This window comes from Ornithorhynchus anatinus, chromosome 9, assembly GCF_004115215.2.
Source record: "Ornithorhynchus anatinus isolate Pmale09 chromosome 9, mOrnAna1.pri.v4, whole genome shotgun sequence".
NCBI classification, from domain to species: Eukaryota; Metazoa; Chordata; class Mammalia; order Monotremata; family Ornithorhynchidae; genus Ornithorhynchus; species Ornithorhynchus anatinus.
The window spans coordinates 14,971,717-14,993,950 of record NC_041736.1 but is presented as its reverse complement, the minus strand read 5'-3'; the positions used below and the strand labels follow the sequence as shown (position 1 = coordinate 14,993,950).

The 22,234-nt window shown below is 40.7% G+C and overlaps 1 protein-coding gene across 1 annotated transcript in view; it reads left to right on the top strand.

Annotated features, from left to right (window-relative positions):
• The window catches only part of STK39 (serine/threonine kinase 39), a 213,715-nt gene that overhangs the window by 130,135 nt on the left and 61,346 nt on the right, over positions 1–22,234 (top strand). Inside the window, 4 exon segments of the mRNA XM_016228175.3 lie at positions 6,181–6,303; positions 6,445–6,474; positions 10,616–10,678; positions 12,688–12,755. Coding sequence (XP_016083661.1) covers positions 6,181–6,303; positions 6,445–6,474; positions 10,616–10,678; positions 12,688–12,755 — 284 coding nt within the window.

Here is a 22,234-nt window from a genome sequence, read left to right as displayed (position 1 = left end):
GCTCCTCTGCCACCCACCTCCTCGCCGTGCCTCGGTCTCGCCTATCCCGCCGTCGACCCCTGGGCCACGTCCTCCCGCGGTCCTGGAACGCCCTCCCTCCTCACCTCCGCCAAACTGATTCTCTTTCCGTCTTCAAAACCCTACTTAAAACTCACCTCCTCCAAGAGGCCTTCCCAGACTGAGCTCCTCTTCTCCCTCTACTCCCTCTGCCACCCCCCCTTTACCTCTCCGCAGCTAAACCCTCTTTTTCCCCTTTTCCCTCTGCTCCTCCACCTCTCCCTTCCCATCCCCACAGCACTGTACTCGTCCGCTCAACTGTATATATTTCCGTTACCCTATTTATTTTGTTAATGAATTGTACATCGCCTCGATTCTATTTAGTTGCCATTGTTTTTACGAGATGTTCTTCCCCTTGACTCTATTTATTGCCATTGTTCTTGTCTGTCCATCTCCCCCGATTAGACCGTAAGCCCGTCAAACGGCAGGGACTGTCTCTATCTGTTGCCGACTTGTTCATCCCAAGCGCTTAGTACAGTGCTCTGCACATAGTAAGCGCTCAATAAATACTATTGAATGAATGAATGAATACTGTGTGCGACCAGTGTACTTAAACACTTGCGATAGCACAATAGAGTTGGTAGGCGTGATTCCTGCCCTCAGAGAGCTTGCACCTATTAATGACTCTTGCTTGCTACTGATGGGTAAAACTGTGCTCATATCTGTATTCTAAGGAAGAACAATGAAGTTTTAACACTGTATGAAATAGTAATAATTGTTGTATTGTTGAGTGCTTAATATGTGCCAGGCACTGTATTAAGTAGATACGAGCAAATTGCGTTGGACACAGTCCCTGTGCTACAGGGGGCTCACAGTCTTAATCCCCATTTTACAGATGAGGAAACTGAGGCAGAGGGAGATGAGGTGACTTGCCCAAAGCCACACAGCAGACGAGTGGTGGAGTGAGGATTAGAGCCCAGGTTCTCTGACTCCCAAGCCTTTGCTCTATCCATTGGGCCACAGGATCAGTCCATCCAAAAAGCACTGGAATGAATTCAATAAATAGATTCGAAGATCCTCCACTAGATAACAAAGCTCTTTGAGGGCAAGATCATGCCTGCCTACTCTGTTGTATTGTACTCTCCCAAGGGCTTAATACTATGCTCTGCTCACAGTACTTGCTCATTATCATTGATTGATTAAATTGTGTCAAGAAGGTCTGAGGCTTAAAGGTCATCTCACTGATTGAAAATTTAGCTGGATGTTCAGAATACCCAATGGAAATGGCTCATTTTTCATCCTACTTGTTAGAGTGGAAGTTCCTCATGCTTTCTCTTGTGTTTTTTAAAGTGCTAGTGCAGTACATTGCCCTATGGGTGCTCAATATATGGCTGTCACTACTGCTTCTATGTGGCTATATCACTAAAATTACATACTCTTCTAAGTGAAAACATAGCAGTGGGAAATTACCCAAAGGAAAGCCCTGAGGTCTAGTAAAAGCTCATGAACTAGAAGTCAAAGGTTCTAATTCTGGCTTAGCCATTAGCCTGCTGGATGTAATTGGGCAAGTCACTTGGTTTCTCTTTCAGTTTCCTCATCTGTAAAATGGGAATTCAGTATCTGTTCTCCCTTCCCCTTGGACTGTTATCCCCATGGGAGACAGAGATTGGGTCTGATCTGATTGGTACAATGGTTAGCACATGGGAAGCACTTACTGATCAATTGATTGTATTTGTTGAGCACTTAGTGGGTGCAGAGCACTTAATGTATACAGAACACTGTACTAAGTATTTGGGACAACACTTGGTCTAAGCAATCCCTGCCCACAAGGGCATTACACTCTTCAGGTATGGCAGTTGTTTTTTATTATTATTATTACTGCCCTTGCTTAATCTGTCCTTATAATGTGAGAAAGAATATGCTTATCAGTAAGTTGGAGATTCAGAATCCATCCACCTATTTGCCCATTTGACCAATTAAAATCATTCAGTGAGTGCTGCCTTGCATTAAACTTTTATGAGTTAGTCTCTAAAAAATGACTAGAAACTGGAAATTCTTTTTGCTTGCCCCCCAAGAGTTCACACTATAAAAATTTTGAACTTCTTCCATTAATCACTGGAGGGACTGGTTATTAAAGTACTTATTCCAATGTTGAACCGGTCAGATTTGGCAATTTTTTGTTTTTTCTTACCAGGAGGCTCCCTTAACTATAAAGTCAAATACCTAGAAGTAAAGCCTAGAATGATGAGAAATTGGTTAACTGATCTTGAAAGGTCAAAACACGATGGGATCCCCAACCGCTCAAAAGGATTTGAATATAGCAGTCACTGTGGGGTTTTTGGGGAAGTCAGGTCTTCCATAGCAAAATATTGTTTTCATATTAGAACAGCGTGATGGCTGCTGTCCTTCAGAGTTCAACTTTTAAAATCTCAAGAGAAAATGGTTTCAAAGCTTTAAGTGCAAAAATTCCCAGGACAAGCTGCATGGTGAATTTAAATTCAGAATCAAGTTTTAAGAGGGTGGATTTCATGATGCGGGCAGTTAGTTTGAGTCCGAAAGCTGTCGTTGTCCAGGGCTTGAAATCTGAATCGTGGTCCATTTGAGGAAGCCTGCCTTGGGGCTTGCTATTTCCCCTGGGAGAATCGTCACTTACTAGGTAAACTAAATCCAATTTGGACCAGTTGAAAAAGCCAAAGGAGACAGGACTGTCTTTGTCAAAGAACAATGAGATCCCCCTGTATCAAAGAACAAGGAGATCCCCCTGTATGAAGGATGATGTGAGCAGGCTAGGGGGTGGGGTGGGATTTGATGAGCAAAGACTCCTTTCTAACATGAGCTGTCACCCTTTGGCTCCTAAGTGCCAACGTGAGCACACCACTTTACAATTTTCCTGGTATCTAGTGGATTGGTTCCTTTTGGCCTGGCTATCACATCAGCTGGTACCTCTTTGTGTTCCTTAGCCAGCGGGACTTAGGTTTTCCCCAATTCTCTCAAGTCATCATGTCCCAAGGAGTTAGTGGGACTCTAATTTGAGTCATTTTTCTTTAGAGCAGTTGAATTTTTTCTAGCAGTGGAATGGAAAGAGTCATTTGGGAGTGCCCTTTTGTTGCCTTCTCGTTTGCTTTTGTGCCATCATTCTCTAGAAACAGGATTTGACAATGCCACTGTCCTAAATGTAGATTATCTGTTAAAAAAAAAAATCCCAGCTGTAATACTTTTTAGCTTCTAATATTTTCATATGTTGGAAAATATCTTTTTGGCTAGATAAGTGCCTTTTGTGCTGAGTGGTGTTGTCTGAGGGACAAATGGAACTATACTGAAAAGGAGCAGGAGACTTGAGGGCAATTAGGGTTATTGGTGCTCCAGGGAACCCAATCTCACTCTGACTGGAGAGGGTTCTTTGGTGCCCCTGATCCCAAGTTGCTCTGCCTAGCATGCAATAACAGGGAAGCTTGGGCCTAGGAGTCAAAGGACCTCGGTTCTAATCCTGGCACCTCTGTGTATTTGTGGTGTGACCTTGGACATGCCACTTAATTTCTCTTCTCTCAGTTCTCTCATTTGCAAAATGTGGATTCAATACTGTTCTCCCTCCTACTTGGACTTGTGAGTCCTGTGTCAGACCCAGTTATCTTATATCTATCCCAGTGCTTGGTATAGTGCTTGGCATATAGTAAACGTTTAACAATACCATAATTATTATTATCATCATCATCATGATCATGATATTCTTTTAGTTTCCCCTGCTAGCCCAAAGAGAGCAATGGCAGCCAAACAGATTTCCTAGCCCGTGATTCTGTTTTCATTTGGATTATTTTCTGCAAGTAATCAGAGGGAACATTCAACCAGAAGAACTTGAGTTGTGCTTGCTTCCTGCTGCTGTGGGGGTATGATGATCCGTTGACAGGTTTAAAAGGTTCTTTGCTGCACACTAATAAGAGTTATCTCCACTTACTCAAATTGACCTTTTTTCCCCTTTGTCTGCAGTTGTAAACACAGACACTTTGTTTAGATACAAGTAAATAAAGCTAAGTGGGAAATAATATAAGCTCTAAAAAATGAAACGGAAATGGCTGCGGATTAGCTGATTTTATTTCCACAAGAGTATCCGCTGACTGTCAGTAAAGTGTCACAACCCCATAAATGTAGCAATGAAGGTGAAATGTCTTTAGTTTCCGGCATGAAACTCAAGGCAGGCATAGAAAAGAGCTGATATAATGTCTCTGAATAGCTCCTGGAAGTGTCTTACGGGAGTGAAATTGAAGAGGCAACAGGTATTCTTGAACACTGATCTAGCTCATCTGCTATCTTGAGTTTCCACTCTTTCAGTGAAGAAATTTCAGTCTAGTTCTGATGCATAATTTACAGTTTCTTCTCTCTTGTTGCTGGTTGGCGGCATGGTGTGTATTACTGTAGCTGTAGCTTAAATTTCCCCTTTTTAATTGTACTCACTAATGTCTTCTTTCCAGGTTGCTTCCTATAGGCTATGATGTGTGCTGTTTGCTTTCACAGGTCTCAGAAAATAATTAATTTAACTATATCATATTAAATTTTTTGTTTTCCCTGTGCCATGTGTTTATTGCCTTTTTAATAAGCAATCTGTTTTTAAGATTTTGAAGTGCACTTTGGCATGCTTTTTTACAATACGTTGCCAGCATCAATAAACTCCATTAAAATCCCTCATTAGATTAGCGTAGGTCTTTAGGATAAATGCAGGTGGAGAAATATTTCTAACATGAAGTGTTTTGCACTTTCTTAGACTGTGAGCTCCCTTATGGGATAGGGACTGCATCTGACCTGATTAACTTGTCTCTCCTAGTACGTAGAACAGTGCTTGACACATAGTGCTTAACACCTTTATTATTATTATTTTCCTAAAGTATTTCTTATATTTTTTCAAATTGGAAAGTAAGTAAAAAGGGTTTTATGTATGTGTGGATCTGTACCCTATTAGGAATTATGAGGGATAACCTTGTATCTACCGTTAACTTTTAATAAATAGAGTTAATAGCTAATATCAAACAACAAACCCTGGTGCCATCTTGTAATATACAAGCATCCATTCAAGCAGTCTGCACACTAAAACCATTTTGGACACAGCTAGTCTCACTGATGCTTAGAGCTACTAGCCTTATATGTATATGTATGCTTTATATTTCCATTGGAATTAGTGTCACTTCCTAGAATCCGCTCTCTGTTCTTTTTTTCCAGCAGAAAATGGCTTCTCTATATTTTCCATTCCATGCAAGACAAATTTCTAGGCAGTCTGTTATGGACAGATGTCATTGGCTATATTGCATTCACCTTGTATTTATCTGCTGCATTGCATTGCTTATTTCTCCATGTTTTTTGGGGTTTTTTAAATGAGAAAATTTTAGTCTTAGCCTCCCTCTAAGCCATCTCATTCTTGCAAAGTTTTGCCTTTTTGACTGTAAAGACTCTCGGAAAGTAGAGATTATGGATCACTTTTCTTCCTATGTTCAATAATTTGAAATAATTAAGGAAGACTGATTATAATCCAAATACCAGCATGGCTGCTGATTATCATGCTGTGCTCTGAGCAGTCTCACGAGTCCCCTCTAAGTGTTGCAAGGTGTGTCAAGAATAGTCTGATGGTATTTTGTTCAGCTCAAGTAGTCTGAGCAGAATCCTGGGAAAGCATTCATGATGTCAGGTTCTGGAAAAGAGCAAGGTATCACCAGAAGGGAATTTGATTTTTTGATTTAAAGTTTAGCTGCTGGATGCTCCTAGTGTGCTTCATTAGGCTGCCCGATTTCCATGTATCTGCCCAGTCAGCAGTATGTGTTTTCATGCACCTCTGTGGGCATTTCTGAATGTTTCTGTGTAGCACTTTATGCGTCACTCCATATAAAAGTGAATTTTTATTATGAGTTCTAGAGGTAGGAGGTGACCCCTCTTTCCTTTGGGGTGGCCATTCTCCGAACTGTTTTGCCCTACTCCCTCACAGACCTTGGCTGAGTACTGTAAGGCAGAGAACAAAATTGTTTCCTAAGGGGTTGGGTGAGTTGAGTTGTGTAACAGGCCTTTTTGTTGTCTGATAAGCAGCTTACCCCGAGCTCATAATTGGTGGTTCAGTAGGCAATGTGTGGGACGAGTAAGAAAGTGAGGGAAGATTTTGCTTTTGACAGTGCAAGTAGTAAGGAATGGCTATTTTTGTTTTAATAGGTCAGAAGAGTGCCTGGATCAAGTGGTCATCTTCATAAGACTGAAGACGGAGACTGGGAGTGGAGTGACGATGAAATGGATGAAAAGAGCGAAGAAGGGAAAGCTGCTTTTTCTCAGGAAAAAGTAGGTGGTATTTTTGTTTCAGGTTGAAACCTTAGCAAGCGATAGTGGATTTAAATGATCTGTGTCAGTTTCACTTTTGCAATATGTAAAATGAAGCTGGGTCTGTTTTTTGCCTTTGAACTCTGTTTCCTTGTCTTACAGTCACGAAGAGTAAAAGATGAAAACCCAGACGTGAGTGTTTTGTGTTATTTGCCTTTTATTTCCTATCTACTTTTGAGGTCTGACTGCTGGTATGAGTGAATTGGAGGGAGACTCCTTCCAAAATAGGATAGGCCTGTAGGGGAAATTTCAATCCTGATTAGTTTTCATTGTCATAAATTAAAATGGACAAGAAATTCAGCATGAATCGTCCTGTCTTGATCTGTGAAGTCTCTAATGAAGCTTAACTGGGCAAGGAGCACTCTAATCAATAGCTTCTCTCTGAGGCTTGGCCATTTTTTGGGTAACTTTTGTTCTTGTTAAATATCCCCCTTTCCTGTGGACCAATGATGGCTGTTTTTCTTAACAGTTTAGGTGTGTCTCAGGGGAAACCTGAGCTTGTTAGTGTACTTTCAGTAGACCATCTAACTAGTCAGTAGTATGTGTACATGGAAACACATCTCCCCCAAAAGAAGAGGCAAATACCATGCTACGTTGAATCAATCTATCAATCAATAGAATTTATTTATGTAAATATTATTTACTATTGTAAATCAATATAGTATAGTAAATCAATAGCATTTATTGGGGCAGAGCACTGTACTAAGTGCTTGAGACAGTACTATGCCCTGGAGTTAGTAGACCTGATCCCTACTCTCCAGGAAAAATCTGTTCCAGGCTCCTTGATCCATTTTTGGGTTTTCCCTCCTGTACCACCTGGCTAGCTCCAACGCTTTTGGATTAGGACTTTGTGAGACCCTATTGATGAAATGAAGCAACGCACTGGGAAATTTGGGTTAATCTGAGGCACTGAGGCTTTCCAAATTCTGGGGCACTGGTGGAACGATCTAATCACATGAGCTTCTCCTTCTGCATCACTTGATTCCTTTCCTACTTGATTTTTGCTCACCCAACATTCTGCTTCCCGTGGACTGGTTTTGCCTCCCCATGTTTCTGCGTCCCTTTTCCACTGCCTGCCTCTACTCCCCTTGTCTGTGTTGTCTTCAGATGCTCTTTTCCCCTGGGTTCAGAGCTAAAGGGAAAGGCAGGTTGCACAACCGCAAGCCACATAAATATTTACCAGATTAATCCTGGCTCTGGAAACTCATGGACTACTTTTTCTAGGCAAGTTGTAATGATTCCCATCTACCTAAAATGGATTCCCTAGGAGACAAACATACCCCTAAGAAAATGTAACAGGGATTAACACAGGATTCTACCCCAGTGTTCCACAGCAGGTCCAGTACATACAAACGGTAATAATATAGTGACCCACTCTTCAAATTTGAGACAGTGTGACAACAAGGACGGTGTAGTCAATTAGTTCGTCCATAACACATGATTTTGCTACACATCGGAGTAGAATGTGGCTGTGGGATTGGGGAATGTTCTTCTGACAATACACATCTGGATATGGCATGATGTGTTAAGAAGGAATGGTTTGGCATGCCACAGTTTTGAATAAGGAGTGAGAACTACAATGTGAGATATCGGAGAACTAACTGTACTGAAGTTTCTTAAATTTAGCCAATAATCTGCTCAGATAGAACATTGTGAGACCCAAGCACAGAGCTAAATTTCTGGCCATTATTTGAAAAAAGAGAAAAAGAATCAGGGCCGAAGAAAAACTGGAGATTGCCTAAGATGTAAAGTTCCCATTAGAAGTTGGGGTCTTCCAGAAGGCCCTGATTCCTGGAAAGAATTGTGGACTATTAATAATGATGATGATAATATGGTGATGATGATTGTAGTATATTTTAAGCACTTTGTATCAAACTAGAGAAGCAGCATGGCTTATTGGAAAGAACATGGGTATATGAGTCAGAGGTTGTGGGTTCTAATCCTGGCTCCACCACTTGTCAGCTGTGTGATTTTGGGCAAGTCACTCAATTTCTCTGTGCCTCACTTATTTCATAACCTTATTTCTTCCCCAGCACTTAGAACAGTGCTTGGCACATAGTAAATGCTTAATAAATACTATCATCATCATTATTATTATTATACTAAGTGCTGGGGTTGATTAAAAAATCAGGATCCTCATGGGACTCATAGTCTAAGTAGAAGGAGAACAGGTATTGCACTCCCATTTTACAGCTGAGGGAACTGAGGCACAGAGTAGTTAAGTGCCTTGCCCAAGGTCATCCAGCAGATAGTGGAGGAGCTGGAATTAAAACTCAGGTCCTCTGATCACAGTCCCAGCCTCTTTCCTCTAGACTATGCTGCTTCTCTGTAGTCCCTAGCAAGGCAGAGATGTAGGTAGAAAAACCTCCCAGTTTTTTCCTTGGACAGGAACTCTCTGCCCACTCAAAAGGAAGTAGCACCAATAGCTTTTGCAAATTTGATAAACTTCAACTTCTGTCCTTAAAGGGTAGAAGACCCCAGAAGCTGCCATGTCTCACTCAATAGCAAGATGGTTTCATGGTTACCTAAGTGGGAGCAAAGAGAAATCTCTGTCACTTGCTCTGATGGGTCTCTCTATCTCCTTCTATCCTTCTCATCCTTCTTTCCCTAAACCACAGATTCATAGCTGATAAATTAATTCTGACAATGGCACAAGGCTAACCTAGGAAAAATCCTTACTACAGCAGCATGCTTAAATCAGAAGACACCTATGCCACAGTGATGTAGTTAGTGTGCTAAGAAACACTTTATTTTTCAGAATATTGCTAATTCAATTCAGGAACAAGTTGTGTGGGCCTTTGGTCAGAAAGATTGGCATTATGCCATTGAAATGGTAGTGAAGAATCTGTATGTCTGATCAGTAATTGTTTCTTTGGGAAGTGAACAATCTCAGGTAGCCAAAATTGCCTACCTAGATAAGAAAGTTAACTGGTCTCAGCTGTCATTCCATTTGCTTGAATGGATTTGAAAATTCAGGTTGTTTAGCCACAGCAATGTGCTTGTTGCCCAGTACACTGCTGGTCATGTGTCTGGTATTGCAAACGTGCATGGGATTTGAGAGCAGTTTTCTTAGGTCTTGGCCCGCCCTTGCCCTCCTTCCTTCCTCCTGTCACCTCCCCCCATCCCTCCAACCACACATACACATTACAGAAAAAAGAAATAAATCTGTTAGTCAACTTTCAGTTTTACCTTTTGCAATGATAGGAAGGCTGTCTTGGTCCTTGGAAAATTTATTTTCTTTTTTATGGTATTTGTAAAGCACTTACTATGTGCCCTGCAATGCCTAAGCACTGGGGTAGATAGAAGTTAAGGACCCAGGGGGTTGAAAGTCTGCTATGCAGCTAGGTGCACTCTGCTTGAGAAGCTCGCTTCCTAGATAGAGGGCGGGGAGAGAGAGAGAGAGACACTCAGAGTGAGAGTGTGAGCGACAGTCTAAGAATTCTAAATTGACAGTTTGGCTTTCTGGTGGGAGAGCTCTGCTTCAGCAGATGGAATGTTCATTCATTGCATTGTATGGAAGGTGAGAAATTAGGTCCAAATTGAGGGTGTAGGAAGTGCTGTTTGACCTCGTTTGATCATTTAGAGGGAGTGTAAAAGGGAAGATTTTTTTACCTGTGGAGTGTGTTCTGGCCTGTCAGCTGCATTAATCTTCCACTCCACTGAACCGGTAATTAGTTTCAGGAAAAGAGTTAGCATTCTCTATGGTACCTGTTCCTTGGGGATTAATGTAAAGATTCGAGATGGGGAATTCTTGTTTTCATTCTTCTTAAACTCTGCTTCTCTTTAGTATCATTACATTTTTGCCTCGGGGCCAAGGTGACAAGAATTGGATTTGAGAGGAAAGCCTTTGGAGTATTCTACTAGTAGTACACTTAGCTTTAAAACTTTGAGGGAAAATGAAGCCCAATATTCTATGTATGTATATCCATGATGGGAAAAATAGTTACCTTTATATGTGGTAGAGCTTTGTTTTGATTTTTTTTTTCAAACTAGGGGTTGAAAGATCCTGCAAAACTCAGGCAACCATTCTTTAATTTTAAGGTGATTTGGTGATTTTAAATGTTAGCCTTTTTTTCTACAAAAGTTGGATTGTTACATTTTCCCTCATTGTAACAATCATGAAAAAAACCACATTTTCTTTCCTCTTATTCCCCTGTAATGTTCTTTTGTTTTGATAATTAAACTTTGACCACTTCAGACTGTATTGGGGTCATTTCACTAACTTCAGTATTCATTTATGGTTTACTAAAGTTATGGGTTGCTCTCTTAATAGATATCAGTGAATGTCAGCAGTATTCCAGAGCAGATACAGTCTCTTTCTATACAGGATGCTCAGGTATGGTTTTTGGCTATCGATTTTAGTTTAAGATGTTTTTCAAGAGAGGTGACAGTAACCCAAGGGTATTAGTCCAAAAGTTGAATAACTTCAGTTTGGTGATCCCAAATCCCAATTTTGTAAAGTGTCTCTTCATGAAGCTGTGGAAAAGTGGTTGTTCTTTATCTCACTATATTAATTCATTCAGGACATCCAACTTTTAAGTGATAGAGGTAGGAGCAAAATTATTTTACATATACCCTCAGATACTGCTGAAGAGTGAAATAAAAGGAATGGAACCAGATCATCTCATTAGCCTCATAACATGGTTAATTAAGGGTTAGTTGGAGAGTGGGTTACTGATCCAGGATCCAAATGTAATTTCCATCAATGTATGATTCTTTGGGCCTTGCACTTCTTTATGTTATAATCTGTGCTGGCCTGGAAATATAGCCTCTTGAATAAGATTGAGGCTCTCAAGCCTCTTTTATAAGTTTATCCATCAGAGACCCCTCACTAGGAATTTGGTTGTGTGGGATTTCAGAGGGCAGCATGACCTTGATGGAAATCTTCTGGAGTAGAAATGAAATCATCATCTGTCTAGTCTTTCTCCATCAGACTAGGGGATAAGTTACTTAACTTGGACCCTGGATGAGGCAGTTAACTGCCATACATCAGTCTTTCTACATGTAAAAAGCTTTCTATAGCATACTTAGTCTGGGAACTACTGACAAATTCCATTAGCATTTTTTTAAAAAGTCCATTTTTAATATCATGGAAAAGTAGGTGGGATGAAGGAAAAGGAGTAGAGGAGTGTGGACATGGTGAATCTCGGGGACAATGCAGGTTGATATTGGAGTGAGGATGAAGGATTGGGTTAAACTCATCACCATCTGCAAAATGGGGAATCATAGGGGAATTCAGCTAAAAAAAATCCATGGGGACAGCCTTCCTTCCTTCTCAGGAATTTTCCAGAAGATGAATGAGGTATGAGAGAAGGGAACTCTTCTCAATTCTGAAGAGGAACGATTGATTATTACAAGTGGGAGGAGGGAGGAAAACATAGAAGTGGTTTCAAGTACACCTGTGGTGGCTGCTCCCAAGCTCTAAGCCTGCTGGGAATGCAGGCAGGAGTCACCACAGCCATTAGTACAGCTGCTCCCATGAATCAAATGGGGGGTTTGGAGCCAGCCCCACCCCCTGACCCTTCTTTGGGGAGTAGAGTGGCACGGGGAGGAAAAGAGCAGCATGGGCCCCTGGGTTTGAAGGTGGTAGGGCAAAATGGGAGATTACCCAGGAGCCCTCAAAGTCAGGGGCTTGCTTGCCAACCTGGGGATCGATGTAGAAGTGGCAGCAGGGGCAGAAGAGACAAGTCCTTTGAAGACTCCAGTCCCACTGTTTTCAGAACAGGATCAGGTGAATTTGGTGGCATGCTGGGGGATGAAGGAAAGGAGGATGCAGAAGGTGACTCATGACTCGGAAAACAATTCCATTCTTTTTTTAAAAAAATAAAAATTCCCAGAGTTTACCAGATGAAGATCCTTTGGGTAGAAGCCCACTGATTTATTTTCACCCCAAATTCACCAGTGCTTTAAAATGGCTAGGGTGGGAAGATAGGGTATCCAAGGAGAACCTTGCATACTAATTTCCCTTCCCACTTAAAATATAAATCCACCTCCACCCTTATACTCACCCTCTACCGTGCCCATTGACCAGATTGCTGAAGCAGCTGGATATGTTCTCAGGTTGGAAGGGTGGAGAAAGAAAGATCTGTTCCATGACCGTGAACTCCTCCCTCTGGCCCCCTGCCTAAGGGACCAAGAGCTTCCATCGTGGATCCCCATTCTCTGTGGAAATTCCCCAGCCAGTTTCCCTCCACAAAACTGTTTTGCGCAAAAGTGAGATGTGTGTATGTGACATACTCTGACATGTTCTCAAGTCCCTGGAAGAAAAATGAAATATAAATTCACAATGGCATTAGCTACTTTCTGATAGAATTCATAATACACTGTGGTGCTTTGTTTTTAAAGGGCCAGCATAACGTTAGTGAAGAATTTACAGAAGCTTCTTGTGCCGTGAATCTTGTTCTAAGACTAAGGTAAAGAATTCTTCTATTTATTTTATCTTTTTCTATAGAATGCTGTCTTTGCTTTTCCTCATTAAGTTTTCATAACATTAGTAGAAAATAACAGTGTTAACCTCTGTAATCTTCCAATATGACCAATAGATGTGGTGTTTTCATGACTAATTGCTAATTTCTAATTGCATACGAAAGACTAAGAAAAATGAAAAGCAGAATATGAATGTGACTGTAGGGCTCAGTGTAGCCTTCATTAAGGTTTTTTTTCCCTTTACTTTTTTTCCAATACAGGATCACAGTGAGAGGTTTTTAATGAGTTTCTTTCACACTTCAGCAGTCAGTCTCTGACAGAAATAAACCATGGCTGTATTACAAGTTTCCTGCTCAGAACATTTTTCACTGGCAGGTTTGATCAGCCACTGTAAAGAAATGACAGATATATTTTGAAAGAACAGTCAGGCTTCTAGGAAATGGATACAAATATGGTGTGTAGTGGATAGTCCTGGCAGCTGCTTTATATTTCATGAAATTGTTATTAAAAGGAGGTTTATAGTTTTATTGTTACTGTTTGTTAAGTATCCACTTTTCATTTTTGAGACAAGGTTATTTTTGTGAAAAGCTTCATTTACTTTTTATGAATTTCTGGTAATTTGCTCCTTAAATGGCCAATTTACTTACATTTTACATCAAAGCAGATTTTTTTTCTTCTTGACATCATTATATATCTTCCTTTCCTCCAAATCAAGGGGTGGTAATGAAGTTTACAGACTCAATTATTTCTTGTGAGAAAGTCAAGGTCTTTAGGAGTTTAGTTAATAGTATAGATAATCAAAATGATTAAAGAATTCTTCTAGATAAGATGCTGGTTAGAGAAGCAGTGTGGCCTTGTAGAAAGAGCACGGGCCTGGGAGTCAGAGCACCAGGGTTCTAAATCTGGCTCCGCCACTTTGTCTGCTTTGTAATCTAGGGCAAGTCACTTAACTTCTCTGTGCCTCCATTTCCTTATTTGCAAAATGGGAATTCAAACCTATTTTCCCACCTACTTCGATTATGAGCCGCATGTAGGACCTAATTATTTTGTATCTACCCCTGCGCTAATTCGGTGTTTGGCACATAGTAAGTGCTCAACAAACACAATCATTGTTATTGTACAGAAATAAAAAAAAACTTTTGCCTGCTACATAAATGGTTTGGATGAAGACGACAAGGTTATACACATTACTCTTAAAAAGTGAAATTTGGGTCATGTTGCATGGCTCACGTTCTGTCATACAAATTAGACGAATTGTAATGTTAAGCTCATTGTGGGAAGGGAACGTATTTGCCAACTCTGTTAGAACAGTGCTTTGCACACAGTAAGTACTTAATAAGTACAGTTTAATTGGTTAATTTTCTAACTGTTCATAAATAATCTTTTTCTTACTTTAGGTGTCCACAGGTAGTACTTCAGCAGGAAGGTGTTCTGGTAGTGTTAGAGAAAATGATTAAGAGCTATTCATTGAGTGTCCTAAATTTCTCTCATTGGTTTGGGTAAAAACACCCATTTATGCAGATTGTGTTAAACCTCCCAACACAATGGGGTTTGTGTAGGTGGGGTATTTGCCCATGGTTTAAGTGTTACCATGAAGTAAATGCTTATGAGAGCATTACAATTGGATCTTTCTTCCAAGGAGTTTGGATTTCTTGATAATCACTTAATCCTGAATCTCATAGCATTCTTAACCTCATTTGAAAACTGGGTTAATGGAGTCCCAGGATGATGATATTTGTTAAGCACTGTAGTAAGTGCTGGGGCAGATTCAGAATAATCAGCTTGAACACAGTACCTTTCTATGAAGGAGATTGCCAGTGGCAGAAATGCTAGGACCACCCCACATTTCTTCCACTCAGTAATTGTCAAGCATGGTGATACACATCTGTCATTCTCTTCAACTCAAAGTTAAAGAGTCTGGTGATATTTCTCTCTGTGCTTAGGACCATCATCAAGGGCCAGAATGTATTTGAGCCTGTTTTGTTGGAGAGTGGGATGTACTGATTATTCTTTTGCTTAAAGATGTGTACGGCTATAACCACGTCTCCAGAGAATCATCCTTTTTAGCTGGCCACCCTCCACCTCTCTTATATTGTCTCCCTCTAACTACCCTTTATATGCCGCTGCTTCTTTGGTACCATCCACTCCCCATCTTCATTCTTTCTGGTTAGTTTTTCTAGTGGTTGGTTATTGGCAAATTGAATTATTCAGAGATTTGGAATTACTCTCAGGTTTTGTTTGAGATGTTGTAAAGGCCATTTTACCTAGTGCCAGCAAGAGTGGATTATGTGCTGCTATTGCCCTAATCAGTGGTATTTACTATGTGCAGAGCACTGTATTAAGCTCTTGGGAGAGTACAACAGAATTTGTAGAACGTTCCCTGCCAACAAGGAGTTTATAGGCTAGAGGGGGAGGTAGACATTAATATAAATAAGTACATGAGAGAAAAATAGAGCAACTGGATATGCATTACCCCTCTACATCCCTCATTGCATCATTCAAAAGGAGTGACTTAGAATGTCGGAACTCTTTCCTAATGCATCCTAATTGAAAAGGTTAAAAGAAAAAAACCCCAGGAAACTGTGTTCACATTGGTTGGTATTCTGTGTATTTAGGGATTGGGCAAATGGCCTGATGACATAAAGACCTGTCAAGACTATGAAAACTGTGATTCTCTAGGGAAGTAAAATGTCTTTTTGAATAATCCATATACATTCTACTTCCATGACACTAAAAAAAAAAAAATCAGTTGATCCTCACTGATTCCCCATTTTAAAAGTCCAGAATGTATGGGTGGCACCTGGGCTCTTCAGGAAAGATTTATAGTCCTAGGAGTCTCTTTTATAAGTTGACACTGATTACCATTCTGTCTTTAGGATAATGAAATATTTCTACTTCAATCAGGAAGTGGAATGGTATGGAACTCCTCCTCTTCCCACCCACCCTTTCTCCAGGGTTGATAATGTGCAGTATGTAGCCTCCCTTTTGTTAAAGATTTATTTAGTCCCAGTCGATCACTATAATCTTTAATTCTGAAAGTCCTTGACTTAGAATGTTTCAAGTCAAGAAAATCAGCACTTAGAATGTTTCTAGATTTAACCCTGTTTTTGGCTTGTCAGCACATTGGTTTCAACTTCACAGCATTTAGCCATCTTTATGGCGGCATGGTACGGGTGGGAGATGGCTCATGGGAGCCATGGGGAAATCCCTCTGACAGAAATAGCGTTTCGGATCACAGGCAGGATCCAGTCTCTCATTTTCAACGTTGTTCTGATGTACCACTCAGTTTTCAGGAATCAGCTATGTCCTCTAGACTGTAAGAAGGTTGTGGACAGGGAACGTGTCTACCAATTCTGTTAATTCATACCTTCCCAACAGCTTAGTTTCATGCTCCGCACACAATAAGCACTCTGTAAATATGATTGATTGATGAGTCTGAGGGCTTCCTGTTCAGTTAAGAGGTCTCCAGAAGAGTCAGAGCTTTTGTGTTTCTGTGTGCAACTGCATGCTTCTGTCTCCTGAAAATCCATCTGGGTGATAGATTAATAATCATATTTAAGCACTTACTGTGTGCTAAGTACTGAGGTAGGTAGAGAATAATCAAACAGTCATCGTCCCACACAGGGCTCACAATTTAAGCTGGGGAGGAGGAAACTGAAGCACAGAGTATCTTCATGACTTGTCCAAGATGACACAGCAGGCCAGTGGTGAAGTTGAGATTAGAACCCGAGACTTCCGATTACCAGATCTGTGTTCTTTCCTCCAAGCCATGCTGTTTCTCAAAAAATGATTTTGTTTCTTTTATAGCTCAGTAGACAATATTACCTGGATTGGTTCTATAAAGAGTCTAAAGGGGAAACCTTTTAATTCTCAAAATGTTACATTCACCGTTAAAAGTGTTTATTACGACATGTGGGTTTCTCCAGACTTCAAATTTCTGACTCTTTTAAAGACTAGGGAGCATCATAGCTTTAAAGGTGGTTATTGCTTTCATTTGGCTCAAAGACCTGAAGACTTAATCAAAGGGAGGAAAGATGAGACGAAATTACAGCTTGAAATGCTTTAGGTAGTTAAAATCCAGATTCTATTATGCTCTATAGTTGGTGCAGCTGTTTTCTTATGCATTAGGTGCATGTAATGTTAGCAGGGTTACTAAAAATTTAGCATCACAGATACAGTATAAAGGAAAGCCTGTTAAATCTTTGTGGGTGAAATACTTATCCATCACTTATTTTTACATCATCCACAAACTAAAATAAAATTGTGTTTTGAGGAATCATTTCATGAACATTGTTACCATTCATATTTTTCTCATAAAACAGAAGAGCAGTACACTTAGAACTTACAACATGTGGCTTCTGCAAAACAGACTTGATTTGAAAAAATGAGAAGCCAATCTTAAAAAGTGATGGATCCACAGAATGTATTCTTTAGTAGGTTGAACACATTGAATATCCTGCGTAGTCAGGATCCTCAGGATACGTGAAGACTGTTGTAGAATCTAGACGTTCAGTACCTCTTGGTTAATGTAGTCCTGTTCCACCAATAGATTAGATGGGGAATCATGCCGTGCCTCTCTAAATGAGGGTCATTCTGTTGAGGGAAGAGAGCAGGTGAGAAGCAGAAGAACAGCAACTATGATTTCTCTAGGCCAGCTGTGAAGAATGGGAGTCCTTGTGCGTGGGACACACTAACCAAGCTTTCCCTTGTGGAAAGCCCCATTTCCTACTCAAAGCTTTTCCCTCCAAGGCCCTCTAAAAGTCCACTCTTCCATACTTGACTCTATATAGAAGTCTGTAACCTTTTTTGCAGAAGAACCAAACAAAATGAAGCCTCTAAGCTGTTGGTGTGCAGAGAGCCAGTTTATAGAGGAGAAGCAGTGTGACATGGTGGAAAGAGCATGGGCACCACCTAAAGCCAAACCAAGGCACCCAAGAGGAAGCTTTTCAAAGTACACTGCTAGTTTCTAGACCCTCCCTGGTTCTTATATGAATTTACTTTCCAAATCGCCTTTGAAAATCATTTAACCTCTCTTTTTCCCTCTCCTCAGATATAAATTGGGGATAATTATAGCTGTAATCGACCTGTCAAGAGTTGCTGTGAGGCTTTCAAAAGACTGTATTCCATGTTGCAATAGTAGTATGGAGTTAAGGAAATATTAGGTTTGGTACATACTGTTTGTTTTTCCTTGTTCCTGTGGTGACTGATATTTGTCCCCTCTATTAACATTTTGGACCAATATAATGATTGTTTTAAAAAAGTATGATAAATTTTCAGGTTGCCTAAATCCATAACTTTTTACCATTATAACTGATGAAACTTTTTTTGATGTGATTAATTCTCTAATTGATACTCATTTTCTCATACCATTATGGTGAGAGATATATCTTCAGAGCATTTAGAATATTTAGCAGTGGGTTGTCATCGGTGTCCTTTTGAAGCTTGCTACATTCAGGTCTGCTGAAACATGGTTAGATGGTAGAATGCTTTTAGTGTTTTTACCATTTATCTGTCTCCATTCAGGTTTTACCATCATCTCCTACTAAGCCAATGATTAAATCCTATGACCGGCACATCAGAAAATATTTCTTTTAGAATGGACAGTAAAGTGTAGAGCTAGTGTTGCTTTAGAATATCTTCCAACCAGCGTTTATCAAATCCATTTTCTGGTCAGTACATTTGCTACCATGATAAATCTGCTAAATGGACTTGATATTTCCAAAGGTTTTGGCTGTTCTGAGGATAAAAAGACAGAGAACTTATAAACTTCTGTATTCACCTCAATTTGTTTTAAAATGTCACTTTTTCATCAAGACATGAGAAAGTCATTTAATGCTTTTAGGTTTGCCAACTCACAATCACAGGAACTCAAAATAATGGCTTTTCCTGTCCAATATGTCTTTGAAAAACTTGTCTGTTTAAAGCCACTTAAGCATTTAATTTTGACCTTATAAAGTGTCTTCAGAATTTCTGTGAAGAAAAGGTGACATCCATTCAGGAGAAAAACACAAGGGAATTCATTAGGGGCCTTGTGGAGTGAGACAGTGTTCTATGTGGGCCAGTCCTTGAGTTCTGTCTCTGCAACACAATTCTATCGGTTAGTAGAGATTGGCTTTTAAACAAAATACTGTAGGGAGAAGTTGCAGAAATGAGTTATTTGTCAAACAGTTTGCCCATGAACTACAGAGCATAAATGAAAAGCTACATTTCAAAGCACTTGCTATGGGTTTTCTTTTTTTTTTTCTTCTTCACCAGGTTTCTTCAGTAGATTTCAGAGGTTTTTGGGACTTTGCTGCAGGCATTCAAATTTGATACAGAAAGGGAGAGAGATGAGGGTAAGAAAAGTCAGTGATAAAATGAATGAAGCAACATGGTAGTTTTAAAAAGGAAGGAACCCTCCAAACTACTCTTGTAGAATCTATAATTTGTTTTATGAACTTTACATTGAATTTGTTTGTAGAACTATTCATATTAGGAAAAACTCATTAAAGAAACACACAGACGCCTTCCGTTCATCTTGAAAATGATTGTTTCCTATTTAGAGTCTGTCTTGAAAGATCTAGATTAAAAAGAAGGGATTGTGTCCTACAGGTGGGGAGCAGAACAGTTTTTAAGTCAGGACCTTTGAAAACAGCTGGTGTGAATTCAGAGACTACAAGTCGGATGTGAGCAATAATCGGTGATGTATTTGGGTTAGCGAGAGTTCTTGCCTTGAGGATGAACTACTGCACTTCATCCGATAATATATATGTCCCTGGGTGCGCATGACAGTACACATGTGACACAGTCAATATAAAAGAAACTAAATAGAGTTGCCATCTTCCTGGATCCACTGCTGTGGAAAGGTCATGCGATTGTCAAAGTCACAGGGAAGGACCCAGGACAGGAAGTTTATGCTTTGCACTTGGCTTCCTTCCATATTCCTTCCTAGAATATGGAGGGAAGTTGTGGAAATAGGCTGCTCTGCCAACTTCTGTCACACCCCACCCATTCTCCAGGCTGTTTCCACAGCCGTGATGGCAGCAATGCCTGGGAGCCAAACAAGAAGCAGAGAAGTAGTGGTAGGAGTAGATAAAAATAACTACAGTCACAGCCCTCATCATCACCTTTGTTAACTTTCTGGAGTTCTCACCTTAGGCAGCTACAGCCTGAAGGCTTCTGGGCAGCAGTGGCTCTAAGCCTTATTTCCTTCCTGCCCCTACTGCCCTCAGGCCACTTGTCAAGGACTTCAGTCTTGGGGCTTGTGCCTGTGAGTGTAAGGGGTTAAGAATGGGGGAAGGGTAGGTGCTTGTGTGAAGTTGAAGGCTCTGTGTGTGTGTGTGTGTGTTTGTGTGTGTACCTATTTGTTTTTCCTGCCCCTTTCTCTGTTTCTCCTAACTCCATGTGGAGCCCAAGTATTTCTGCCAGTTGCGTTAATTCTTTAACCACTCCTTCCCCAAGAAGTTCAGAAGCAGATAAAATGCCTCTGAAACTCTGTATCCTGTAAATGTAAAATACCTGGATCTTCCTAAAATTCCTATGCTCATAGTATAGTTAATGTATGTGAGATAATCTGTTCGCTTATGTACTACAGGAATAGATGTGCTGTATTGTTTTCTACGCAGCCTGAGTTTTTTTTCCTTTGTCAGAGTAAGTGGGATTTGACCTTCCCCTCCTCTGAACTCCACATTTTTCTGGCAGGGATGTCTGCAGTGAGAGTCTTTGCTGCCGCTACCATTTGAACAGTTTCTCCACTTTCACTTATCTCTTAAGACTTGTCCTCATGATCAGATGCAGTTACCTATACTCAGAGACAGTGATTAATAAGATTTCTTCTTCAAGATTCTCATTCTTGAAGAGTGGTCTGCTCACTCAGCCTTTCCTCTGCTCCAGCCTCTTCATAGTTGAAAGCAGATTCCTTAGAATATACTTTTCTGTCAGGTTTGGGAACCACTAGGAACCATTTTATTCCTTGGTTAAAGTCCTACCATTTTGTGACTGGTTTAGGAAACTGCTGCCTACAGAGCTGTCCTAAACTGACTCTGTGGAGAAGAATATAGGCCACTGCTCGAAGACAACTTGCTCAATCTCCTTTGTCCTGAGTGAGTGAATTGTTTTCCTAGATGGACTCAAGTTTTTCCAGGCTGCATCGGATGGTGGTAATCAGTCAGTGGTATTTATTGAGCTCTTCCTATGAGCAGAGCACTGTGCTAAGCAGTTGGGAAAGTAGTTCCCAGTACAGTAGAGTTGGTGGGCATGTTCCCTCTCCACAAAGAGCTGACAGTCTAGAGAGAGAGAGAGAGAGATGTTAAAGTAAATTACAGATAGGGGAAATGGCAGAGTATTATCATCAGCGGTACTTATGGAGCACTAAATGAGGGCAAAGCACTGTACTAAGCACTTGGGAAAGCATAATACAACAGAGTAGGTAGGCATGTTCCCTGCCCACAGTGGGCGTACAGTATAGAAGACAATGCTATTTACACAAGTGCTGTGGGGCTGGGGGTGGGATAACAAAGTGCTTGAGGGGTACAGACCTAAGTGCAAAGGCCACACAGATGGGAGAGTGAATAGGGTGAGGAAATGAGGGGTTAGCCACAAAAGGCCTTGAGATGGAGATATGCTTTTAGTAGGGCTTTGCAGGTGGTGGTCTGTTGGATATTGGGGGTATGGGGAATTCTGTGCCAGAAGGAAGTCGTGGGCAAGGGTTTTGGCAGCAAGGCAGATGAGATCACTCTTAAAGGAAAAAGTGCAGGTTGGTAGTAGAAAATCAGATAAGATAGGTGGGAGAGCTGATTGATAGCATTAAAGCTGGTGGTAAATGTGCTACAAGTAAGAACTCAGCTGCATAAGAGAGAATGAAAAGTGCATAAGGTGATGTAGGACAAGATGGACCGGTCCTGTTAAGATAACATCCTGTTCAAGTGGTCTTCACTCTCATAGTTTCATAGGGCTGGCAAGGCCATCCCAGCCAGGTATTTCTTCCTGATATAGTGTGGCACCAGAGTTCACCCTGGGAAGCTGTGAGCTATGGTCCAGTTTTCTGCTCCGTGACCTCTGATTTCCATCTCCATGCCCAGGCGTGTGCCTAGGGGTGGATGTGCTCATAAAAATGCTGAAATTAAAGAAGGAAGGGGTGAGACCTAGTGCGGCCCCAACCTAGAAAGAGTTACAAAGTGTTTTTTTAAGCCTATGCCTTTCCTTTTCCCCCAAAAAAAGGGCAAAGGATTATTACCACCACTCTTGAAAATATGCTCCAGCTTTTATGAAGGATACATGAAAGCCTAGTAATATTTGTCTCCAGCAGGAACTCATGAATTGACCAGAGGTGAATTTTTACCAAGTCATTTAAACCACTTAGGGAATCAAAAACAAAAATGCTTTTGGCCCAAGCCAAAAGTGTTGGCCCGCCTCAGAAGTCCTGTTTATTCACTTGGTTTTATAGACGCGCATCTTCTTTAGGACTTTGGTCTGGGTCCGTATCCTG